The sequence below is a fragment of the Octopus bimaculoides genome, chromosome 23 (assembly GCF_046866305.1).
Source record: "Octopus bimaculoides isolate indiv1 chromosome 23, ASM4686630v1, whole genome shotgun sequence".
NCBI classification, from domain to species: Eukaryota; Metazoa; Mollusca; class Cephalopoda; order Octopoda; family Octopodidae; genus Octopus; species Octopus bimaculoides.
Window position 1 is genome coordinate 4 of NC_142950.1, and position 12,529 is coordinate 12,532.

General features: G+C 36.6%; 1 protein-coding gene across 3 annotated transcripts in view; it reads right to left on the reverse strand.

Annotated features, from left to right (window-relative positions):
• Nucleotides 1–2,146: 2,146 nt before the first annotated feature.
• LOC106876013 (sodium bicarbonate cotransporter 3) overlaps nucleotides 2,147–12,529 on the reverse strand; it is a 29,449-nt gene continuing 19,066 nt past the window's right edge. For all 3 annotated transcript variants that reach the window (XM_089340223.1, XM_089340222.1, XM_089340224.1), the window contains 5 exons: nucleotides 8,266–8,426; nucleotides 6,200–6,364; nucleotides 5,115–5,227; nucleotides 3,571–3,816; nucleotides 2,147–2,314 (listed from right to left, as the gene is read on the reverse strand). In XM_089340223.1, coding sequence (XP_089196349.1) covers nucleotides 2,162–2,314; nucleotides 3,571–3,816; nucleotides 5,115–5,227; nucleotides 6,200–6,364; nucleotides 8,266–8,426 — 838 coding nt within the window. In that variant the 3' untranslated portion in view covers nucleotides 2,147–2,161. The remainder of the gene's footprint in view (nucleotides 2,315–3,570; nucleotides 3,817–5,114; nucleotides 5,228–6,199; nucleotides 6,365–8,265; nucleotides 8,427–12,529) is intronic.

The window sequence follows — 12,529 nt, forward strand, 5'->3', positions numbered from 1 at the left end:
AAGGGCAACTTGGGGGAGGGGATTAAGTTAATTACATCAACCCCAGTGTTTCACTGGTACTTAATTTATCAACCCCTGAAAGGATGAAAGGCAAAGTCGACCTTGATGGAATTTGAACTCAGAACATGAAGACAGGTGAAATACTGTTAAGCATTCTAACAACTCTGCCAGCTCACCGCCTTAATAATAATAATAATAATAATAAACCTTTCTATTATAGGCACAAGGTCTGAAATTTGGTGGGAGGAGGCCAGTCAATTTGATTGGCCACAGTATGCCAGTGGTACTTAATTTATCAACCCCTGAAAGGGTGAAAGGCAAAGTCGACCTCAATGGAATTTGAACTTAGAATGTGAAAACGGATGAAATGCCACTAAGCATTTTGCCTGGCATGCTAATGATTCTACCAGCTCACCACTTTAATAATAATAATAATAATAATAATAATAATAATAAATGCCTTGATGCAGTACCAGGCAGTGGCTCTCATGACTTTTGATCTTAACTTATTGGAAGTGTAATCATGTACATTGTTTTGTCTTGGTATAAAAGATGGGCTACAGCAAATATTCTGCTCAATACCAGTTTGCTTGTCAGATGGGCTACTCAACCTGAAAAAATTCTAACTGGGCTTCACCTGCAAGGTCATGTGCTCCGCGTGACTGGCCCTCGTGCTGATGGCACGTAAAAGTACTCACTACACTCTTGGAGCAGTTGGCATTAGGAAGGGCATCCAGCTGTAGAAACTCTGCCAGATCAGATTGGAGCCTGGTGCAGCCATCCGGTTCACCAGTCCTCAGTCAAATCGTCCAACTCATGCTAGCATGGAAAGCGGACGTTAAACGATGATGGTGATGATGAGATCACTATGTCGTGCACATATGGGTTGTGATGCATGTGCCTAGTGTATCATATCAATAATAACATGTAGATATTGGATTAAAAAGCCCTTGGATGGAAAAAATTAAAGGCTGCCCATATTCTTCTATGAACATGACACATGCGTTACCATTATACCATAGCAACATTTAAAATTTTCTCCAACCATTTTAGAAGCTTTGTAGCAGTCAGAATTGTATGTTGTTTATATCATAAGAATTTAGAAACTTTAAGAAAAATGAAATAAATTTTTTTTTTTTAATGTTGGAACTTGAAGTAGATGAAGCCATAAATGAGAGCATGTACAATTTATGTTTGATGCAATGTGTTGTGTAGACATACAATTGTTGCTATTGACAACATTCTCACTCAATACATTTAAACTCAATATTAAAATATTAGTGTTTTTTTTTCTCTTTTTACTTGTGGCCACTAGCAATATTTTGTATTGCAATTAAAATAGATGCAAAATAGAGAACTGTCCAATGTAAATACTGTCAGTCTGTTTATCTATCATCATTGTTTTAACATCCACTTTTCCGTGCTTGCATGGATCAGATGGAATTTGTTGAGGCAGATTTTCTGTTTGTGACACTTGTCCTTATCGGTTTCCAATCAAGGTAACATTTCCCCACCATAGCTGGATATATTTTCAAAGAAGACTGGAAATGAGAGACTCCCCTTGCATGACAGCAACATCAAGACAAGGAAAACAAACACAGGCATGCAGACATACTTATGACTGGAATTAGAAAGACATCCAGCTATAAAGCAGACACTGGAGTTCAGTGCAGTCTTCAGATCCTGTCAAACTGTCCAATACCAGCATGGAACATGGATATGAAGAAACAATGGTGTGTGTGTGTGTGTGTGCATGCGTGTGTATATATATATATATATATATATATATATACACACACATACACATACACAAAGCAGGCTTCCAGTTTCTGTCTATTAAAATCACTCACTAGACTTAAGTTGGCCCGAGACTATAGTACAAGACACTTGCCATGCAGCAGGACTGACCCCAAAACCATGTGGTTGGGAAGCAAACTTCTTAACCACACAGCCAAACTTTTGCATACATACACACATACAGATACACACATACAGACACACACATACAGACACACACACACCAATCTGATTATAAAAAATAAAAACTTGGACGCTAATACTCCAGCATGGCCATAGTTAAAACAACAGAAATTCATAAAAGAAGAAAAGAATAAAAGAATAAAAGAATAAAAGAAACAGATATGAAAAAATAAAACTGTTTTCATACCTGGGAAGGCACTCGTAACGGAGGTTCAATTCTGATTTTAGGATCCCAGCCCCCGGGTGGCAAAACAGTTCCTTGTACCATAAATTCTTCAATTCCTGCCACTAGTTCAGACTTATTGCGACATTTGTATGCAACTTCACGGAATATCTATAATAATAGATGCAAATCTCACTGGTTCTGGAGTTTCACTTTTTTTATTTTTCATAATTTTATGCAAATAGCAAACTGAAATGTAGTTAACAAACAGCAGAAAAGTTGACATTAAGAAAGACAGTCAGCTATAAAACAAATTTAAAGAATTTTAAGTAAATTTAGACAATTGTCAGGCATCTTTAGATGGTCATTTGCTCTCATAGAAAGAGCCATTAAATCTCTCTTCTAGATGTTGTAAAAGAGGAAAATCACATCAGATATTTTTGCCTCATCTATATAAAAGTTGATGTACTCACAACTAGAATGTCTGATCATAAATCTGACTGATTTGTGTTGATCTTGAAATAAACAACGGATAAATTTACAAAGCATTCAAAAGTAGTTGCAAGTGAAAATATACGAGCTATTATACAACTTAAGAAGCTAGTAGACAGGTGTACTTAGCCAGAGGGGAAGCAGAAAAGAAAAAGTTTGTCAATGTTCTGTGTCATGAAGAACAGAGACTTGAATTGTTTTGAATTGCAAGACAATGTGTTAGAGAAAATCACGATGTCATAGGAGAGAAATGTGTCCTCATGGATGAGGGTTCGGGTTAGGGTTTAATGATTGTCCAAAGAATGAGGCTTGGAAACACCAATATGAAAGGCTGATAAATGAAGAGAATGAATGGGAGAAGGAAAGTCTGCCTAATGTGAACACAACAGAGGGACCAGCTGTCTGAATCGACAGTACCTTGGTAGATAAAGCCATTAAGGGTATGAAGACAGGGAAAGCCCCTGGCTCATCAGGAAGCATTGCTGAGATGCTTAAAATATCTAGTGGTGTAGGTAAGGTCTAGTCGTCTGTATAGTTAACCAGGTGGTACACAAAGGAATCATACCCAATGACTGGTTTAGCAGCACCATAGTCAACTGCTACAAAGGTAAAGGAGACATCTTAGATAGAAATAATTACAGAAGTATCAAGTTGTTGGATCAGGTGATGAAAGTCACAGAGAGTGTTGGGACTAATTCAGGTTCATATACTATGTAACAATAAGACATTTTTTAAAACCATATATGAAATTCTTTTTATTTAAAATTTCTGACTTTAATGTGTTCTCTTATGTAATAGACAAATAGATAAACAGATTATATGTGAAATAATAAGCAGAAGCTTGATAAAAAGCAGAAACATGTAACTATTAAAACTGTAACTTGTGAAGTTTCAACTACGCACATCATAATACCAGAAAAATTTGAAAAGAATACCTCATCAACCATCATTGTGGACATACTTCTTCCAATTTCTTGCACTTCATGCTTGTGCCCAACTGGAGACAGCAAGATAAAAAGGAATTTGGTTGGTAGTGTAACCTCTGTCAATTCTCCAATAATCCGGGATTTATGGAGCCTGACAAAAGCTAAATATTGCTTAGAAAGGGACTCTAGTTCTCCAACCATCATATTGGCAACTTCAGCATCTTTTGGAATCTTTCGCATAAAATGTAGGTTTCCCTAAAATTTGAAGATGAAAACAATGTGAACATCAATACAATGCTGGGAGACTGATTGAACATCAAAATGTATTGGCCAATATATGTGAGGGAAAGATGACCATGCTATTAAGGATGAATTTATATGAATGAATTTAAAGCAAGGAGAGACTTGTTGTGGATGAAGAGCTTCTAAAAACAATAGGAAAAAGTTAGCATAGGTCAAAGGACATTAATTAAACTCCAGATATTTAATTACAAACTAACTATATTGACAAAAAGGAGTACTTATTATCTATCTAACCCATGCTGACATTAGGTAAAAACACAAAACCCAAAAGTAGCACTGGTATTTAACAAGCTTTCTTCTGTTTGGAGACAACAAGGGTTTATAAATTTATCAAATAAGAAAACTAATAAGGTTTTGCATTTCAAACAATTAAGATGTTTTATTGGCAATAATTAATGAGTCCTTTAATTTTTATGCTCCTTTCTCAAATATGTACATTGTCTCTGTGTTTGAATTTTGAAAACTATAAAGATTTAATAAAATAACTAATTACCAAATTTACTAGAGTTCAAGAATGTTTTGAAAATGTGTGGCTTCAATAAGATTAGTAGAATAATTTCTAATAAACCAGATTATTTGCCATTAGATATATTTCTTCTGGACAGAAAATATGAGGCTGAGGAATGGGTTTTCAATAGTTGTCGTCGTTGTTTTTGAATAAACTCTTGCATAAAAAATCTTTATTTTAATTCGGGGCACAAACTTTTTCTTCAGCCTAGTACATCTTTCTTGAGCAAATCAATATTACAAAATTATGATTGCATTCTAATCTCAAAGTGAATGCCTCAATCTACAATTCACACAGCCTCCTACTCCCTTTCTGTTACTACAAACCCACACTGCCATCCATCCATCCATATAGTGCATTGTATCAAGTGAGTAACGAAAAAGTTTCAACAAAATGTCAACCTTCTCATTTCCTCAAGGCACGCAAACAGATCTGAATGAATTTTACAGGCACAGATAACAAGAGTAGCATGTACAGGGTCATTTGACTTGCTAGAAGCAACAGCCACCCCACTCAAACTACATCTGGATGTCTTAAAAAAGAGAAAGAGGTGGAGGATACATTGAGTAATATAGTTTTAGATATATAAGACTAAGATGGTTAATACTAACACACCTTCTGCAGATCAAGGATTAAACAACAGAAGACTCCTTTCCATTTGCTACACAGGAGGAGCTAAAACTAAGAGAGATAATCCCCATCCCTTCCATCTTTCTGGATAAATGGGAATAATGGTCCTTACTTTGTTTGGATGTATTTCACCAGATTCTCCACTGGTCACCCCACTGTCTAAACTCTGGTTGCTGCTCACAGACTTTAAATTATCCAAACTTTTGGATTCCACATGAGAATGATCTGCAACAAAATAAGCAATTAAAATAAATACAATTAAAAAAAGGGAAAAAAGGGGTTGGGACCAGTACCCCCTGACTGGCTCCTGTGCAGGTGACACGTAAAAAGCACCCACTACACACTCTGTAAAGTGATTGGTGTTAGGAAGGGCATCCAGCTGTAAAAACCATGCCAAAGCAGACATTGGAGCCCAGTGCAGCCGCTGGCTCTCCAGACCTCAGTCAAAATGTTCAACCCATGCCAGCATGGAAAACGGATATTAATTGATGATGATCAGTGCTGAATAAACAAAACTATTGAGGTCAAAGGCATTCCACCTGTGACCACCCACGACTACATTACCATACATTTTTGTGTTTGTTTATTTCATTTTGAGACTGTGTGGTATCAGGCAAAAATAATCATTATTTGGTTTCAGATTTTTACATTGTAACTTTAAAGTTCAAATCTTGGCTGAGCTAACTTTGCATTTCATCTTTCATAGACTGAGAAAATAAAGTAGTAGTCAAGAACTGGAAATGAAGGAATTGACCGATTCTGACACATTCCTAGCTTTTTTGTGCAAGTGACTACAGCCAAGAATCCTGAATGGATCTTAATGTTGCTTGCGCTTTAAGCGTGGATGAACATATAAACCATAATATCAACAATATTCCTCTGAAGAACAAAGATTGCCAGCATTTCTAACTTTGAAAGACAATAGTGTCACAATGCAGTATTTAAGCATCGCTGCTATTTTTAGCAGAATGACAGGTTGTGTAGGGCATCTCCAAGAAATTCTTGATTACCAGTTAGTAGTTGCTTTGTTGTTGAAGTCAGTCATGAGCTAAAAATACAGGGGTCAATCTGGTACTTATTTTATTGAAGCTAGATTGAACAAGAACAAAATGCTGCTAAATCCTTGGCCCAGTGTGCCAAGGGTTCAGCCAGCTTGCCGTCTATAACAACAACAACAACAATAAAAATAATACAAACGCAAGTCATAAAGACTGCGAACAGAACGCAGTTTCTCTAGGTTGGCTTTGTAACGTCTCTTGGCATACAGATGTTTGTGTTGTTTCAGTAGTACATCTCTGGCTCTCTCTCTCTCGTTGCTTTTTGTCATGCCAGAATGTTGCTGCCAAGTAGTGATGACTTGATCTAAAGAAAATATTTGAGAAAAACATTTCATTAAGAACAGGGATTACAGTAAAGAGGTGGAGGGGTAACGAGGTGGGGGAAATATAGAGAATATAGAGGAAGAAAGAGAAAAAAAAGAGTGAGAAAAAGAGAGGAGACTAGCCTATACCCGATGAAAAAGAAGAGATAAAATAAGGGAGTGGAAATAAAAGAAGGAGCTAGGGAGCAATACCAGAGGAAAAAGGGTTTGTTCTACAAAGAGAAAGAGAGGGTAGGATGAGAAACCATTGAGAGTGGTAGAGAGTGGGACATAGGGGATTGACTACTAGAAAGAGAAAGAAAAAAAGAGAAGTCAAGAGAAAGACAAAGTCAGTGAGAGAAACAGTTGCAAACCTGCTGCCATGAGGAGAAAAATATTTAAAAAAAAAAAGAACATTAATCCTCTGGGATCTACTTTTTAAAAGATATTCCATATAATGCTATAATGTATCTAGCAATCTACTGCTGGAGACTGGTACTTTATTTGGTCCCAGAAGGACGAAAAGTAAAGTTGCCTTCAGTGAGCCCTCTTAATAATAATTTCTAATGTAGGTGCAAGGCTAGGAATTTGAAAGCTGGTTAAGTTCATTCAATTAAATTGACCCCTTGTACTTGGATTAGTATTTAATTTGGCAAATCAAGATGATGAAAAGCAAAGTCAACTGCACTGGGACTTGAAGTCAGAAAGCAAAACGCTGCACAACCAATAAAACAGATCTCTTTATACAGTCGCTAGATCTGCTAAAAATAATAGCTACATACTCCTTATCAAACCTCACTGTCTTAAACAAGGGAAGATACACTGGGTGATATATAATATTAGATAACCCCCAACAAGAGTAGCTCATAGCCATAATTCATTTGATTAGTTTATTTGGGCTTAAATAATAAAAAAAAAAACAACAGTAGAAAACCATTCTACCAAAACTCCTGCCCACAACTCTCTAATGGTAATCACTGATAATGGTTATCTTCAGGTGTAATCTACTCTCTGCATATTGAATACCATGGATAACTAATGGTATCTATGGTTAATTTCAAGTGCGTACATAGGCGGGGGGGGGGGGGGGCTCCAGTCTCTTCTATAGGGACAGGTCAGCCACAGTGAGATTTGAACTCAGAACAACAAATACCATATGTCTGGAACTCTTCCAGTCCACTGGCCTAAATTAGCACTTCATTTTGATGGACTGTAGATAGATGAAAGGCAAAACTTGACCACAGCAGGATTTGAAGATGCAGGACATCCAGTGTCCTAACACTTCTTGCAATTTGCTGCTTTAAATAACAAAAATGCTTTAAAATACTTAGGAAAAGTCATACATTTTATGGTGAAAGGAAAGTTGTTGAATTAGTGACCAACAGAAATACATGTCTAGTATTTATAGAGGTCACAGAAGTGACAGTATTGACTAGCACCACATTTGCTAAAAATAAGAGTTAAACAACTTAAAAAGCCACAAAAGTACTGCCTTAATGACTGAGAAAGGAAGGTAAAGCAGTAGTAGTCAGTACCTTCTGTCACATTTGTGACTTCTATTAATCTTGCCTTGAGGTTCTAATTGTTAATAAGCCACCTTTTTTAAAATTGTTGTCTAGTATTCAAGTATTTTATCCGTACAAGAAAGTGCAAAGCTATAATATCCCTTGGCATAATCTTCATTGGATTTGAAAACGGTACTTTTAGCTTTAAAAATACACAAGACATTTTGTCAAACACACCACTATACTGTTTCACGTACTATTCAAACCAAGAGCACACAAACCAACAAGACTGTATGTACAGTTTTTGATTTGCTAGAAATGACAGCCATACCTTCAAATTACACCTCATCTTAGAAAAGAACAGGTAAACCATACAGAAGAAGCAACTTGTGTCTTACCAATCACAGAAGAAATGTCACTGGCATCTATATCCAAAAGGACAGCACCATCTATGATACTTTTCTTCAGACTGAACAATGCATGCATTGACAGAGATGCTACATGAGGTTTTGACCAGCGCTCACCACCATCTTCCACATCTTCTTCATATTTCACCCATCTGAAAATTAAATTAATATTAATGGTAATAAATAATTATTGATTTCTTACATATAAATATTTCTGCCATAAAAATGACAAATGAGATACAATGAGGACAATAATTTCTTTTATTGGTCAAAAGCACCTAATTTGTTGGGGTCAATACAAAGGTAAAACATCAGAAAAACAACAGAGATAATGAAGCATTTGCAGCAGACGAAAGGCTGACAATAACAATAAAGTCCCATTAAAAGAAGAGCAGGAAAGGAATCCCTGAAATAGATGAGTAACTTTAAAGGAAGATTCATAGCAGCCAACATACAATCTCAGGATTAGCCTGGTACAAGAAAAGTAAAAGCCTTTTCCAAGACTATTGCAGTACAGTTAGTGTGGGCTTTTATAGCACTGCTAATTTCTCCACTTGCAACCGAAACAAACAACAGTTTCTGAATCATAGGAAACAAAAAGTTTATATTATGAATATAACAACCCACTCAATCACAAACATGTCTGCCTGATTCCTCCATCTCTGACTTCTGAAACCCTCTTCTAGTGATTGGGGACGATTGTCTCCTTTCAAACAATAACACTTCCCCCACTCCCGCCATTTCTTCTTCTGTATTTATTTTCACTATTTCCAACTGGAAAAGATAAAGAAAGACTAACTTTAGTAATTATATTCCTTAGGCTCTGATATAAACACAAGAATCTTAAAGTATGGTACCCAGCTTTTTTTTGGTTTTATCTAGGTATCAGCAAACTGATCATTTGTAAGAATCCATAAAATCTTTGCAATTTCCTTTCTGCTCATCATTCTTCTCACAATGGCCATATCTATTCAAAGTCTTTTGTCTGTAATTTGTCTCATTGAATGTACTGCTGCACAGATGCAGAAATAGTCTGTTTTCCAATATGACTCCAGTGAGAACTGAATCACAAATCTGGCTTCAGTCTTCTTGATTCAGATACACAGTTCACAACAATTATGAAGTTCCCATAAAATCTTCATAAACCCAACTTCTTTTATTTCTAAATTTTTAACTAATCACAGAACATTTTACTACTGATTTGGCTGATTCGCCTATGTTTCTTCTTGTGATTTTTATATTATCAAATCTGCTTTTTATGGTAATTCTTTAATGAATAATATTTCCAGTTTGGTTTCAGATTCCTGTATGTTTTCATTATAAGCAGCATCCAACTCAGTTGTGTGTTGGAATCTGATGAAGCATTGGCTGCATGTCTGTGCATAATTATTTTTAGCCACTTTGGACATAGCAGACCATGTTAGTTCACCCACTATAGATTTAATTATTTGCTAATTCTGTAGCAATAGATTTATATCTTCAATGCTCTGCATGGAAGTTTGGATTCCAGCAAAATTATTTTCTGGTCTCTAAGTCTTGTAAGACAAACTGACTGGAATAGTCAGTCACTGTAATATCCTTCAGTAGCTGATATTTTTCAAATGATTCATGCACAGTAAATGTTGATTGGTTGGAATCCTCTAAAACAAAGTGTATCCAATTTCTGGTAAAGCTGTTGCATTCTTTCATCAGCATTTAAAGTGGCAGTATCCATTTCTAGCAGAGCCCCTTTTCGTTTTTCCTTCAAGCATCCTAATGTGGACAGTGGAAGATCATCTTTTAAGTAATAAACTGATTGTCAATTCCCATATCTGCATTTTCTTTTTGTCGTGGTTCTAATTTTTTGAACTTAAAGATGGAGCCGGTAATTTTGAAGCCTTTGTGTATCCACTAACTCTCACTCTGTTATTAATGATAAATAACAAATGACAGCACATTCAGACATAGAGGAACCAAAAATCTTTATATATATATATATACTCTTACATCCACCTTCCCCTTCTCCCTCCTCGTCAACACCCCCTCATAAGCTCATCCCACCACACCCCAACACACTCCTACTCTACCTTCCCACTCCACCCCATCCAATTCCTTACACCCACCACCCACCCCTACCCACATACCCCATCTTACCTACAGACCCCTACCTCTACCCCACACTCCACCCATGCCTTCCCCACCTCCCAACACCCTCACATCACACCACACCAATACCCTCGCATCACACCACGCACACCACACCAATACCCTCGCATCACACCACGCACACACTACAACTGACCAACTACTTTCTCCCTTTCTCCCTTCCCCCATTTTCACACTACATACGTCAAGATCACCAGCATTCTACCTCCCACACACAGCCCCTCGTTCCCGATCACCGTTTGTTATCTCCCCCTTTCTTAGCTCTCCTGAAATAAGAATTTCTAACTTCCGGTCAGCCATTGTTATGATCGGCCATTATTATGATTGACCGTTGACTGAACACTATTCAATTTTTTTTCTCCGTGTTTTTCTCCTTGTCTCCGTATTCTTTCTGTTGAAGAGCGTAGCTCGAAACGTCAAAGACTTTCCGTATTCCCGAGCGTCATACTAATATATACTTTTGTTATTTACACCACCTGTCCTCGTCTGTTGTTATTTTATGTATATTCTCCCATATATATATGTATATATATGTATATATATACATATATATATATATATATATATATATATATGTATCATATTGTTATGTTAATGCGTAACAAACAGCTCAACAATAAACCAATAAACATGTCCACTTACAAATCTGTTTCCTCTGCCCTAACTAGTCACACCCTCTTCCAGTGATTGGAGATGATTGTCTCCCATTAAAGGACATGTTATCTCTCTTCAGCTGTTAACAACCAGTACTTAACAAAAGAGCAAACGAGGGATTCCTAAAAACAGTGGAGTAACCTTATTGAGTGGTTTAGGGCAGCCCAAACACAATTCCACAATAAAAGCAAATGCCTTCTCTTAGTTTACATCTATTTATTTATTAGTGTGCCCCTATTTAATCACATCCATTTCATCACTTGCACCCAGCTGTTCTACCTTAATCTTTCTCCTCAAGCAGTCTTTGAAGTTGAAAGTTTGTGTTGAGAGGAAAAGCTCTGTCATCAAACCTAACCATGTTGAGAATACATCTTTTTTCTTACCATCATCGTCAGACAAGAAGACTAGCCACTTGGTGATAGTTTGCTCTTGATAAACTCAGCTGATAGCCAGATAGGTTCCACGTACAGTCTTTCACCAGACAGAAGAGAATTACCTGTCCATCTGACTCAAATGAAGACAGTGAGATGATCCTCGTGATGAACATGGCTAACAGTGGGCTCTGTCCTTCACAAGGCATTGGCCATTCAACAGAATGCACAAATCTTTAATCATTATTTCTAAGTTTTCATGCACCCTTCTAAAGTAATGGTGACCAGCATTGCTGCTACTTTATCGTAAATAGTGCAGATGGTTAGCATATATGCTGTTACCTGAATTTGAATTGTTAATACTTAAATTTGCACATCATCAGTTAGGTTTCTATTTTTGCTAGTAAATAATGTATGTTGTCTCTCACATTTCACCTTTTATTGGCATGTAAACCACACATCCTATTCCTTTTCAAAATATACACCTATAGCAGTAATATTGGCAGAGTCCCAAACACCAACCCACCCTCTAGAAACTGGACTTGAAATCGTTGTGTTCATATGTGAATGTAATTGTAAAGACTCAAACAAGATTTTTTTCAGGGATGGATGACAGCAAGTTGCTAGCTATTCAAGTCTCTGATAAATACATTAAGAACTTGTTTTTTATCAGCTTCTGGCCTGGCCATTGCAATGCAGCAGACTCAACAGGCGCTTAACTCATTAGAAACCCATTGTTTACAACAACAAAATGAAACTATTTTGGAAATAAACAACACGTCAAAATGTCGTTAATAATTTTGTCCTTGGTGCCTTTTCTTTGACAGGTCATTAGATATGAATAAATTGTTTGTCTGGTAACTGACCAGTGGTCATAACAAAGCTAAAGCCAATTGCACCCCTCTCTTTGGCTATGAAATTCAATGGTTACTATGATCCACTAACACGTCTTGTATGGAGACACACAAACTGATTCACTCGGTGTATTTTTCTTCTGTATCATCATCACAATGACACTTTATTTCAGAAATGAATAGTTTTGCATTTGGACTTCACACATACTTTTGTTGTTCTGTCAACCAACC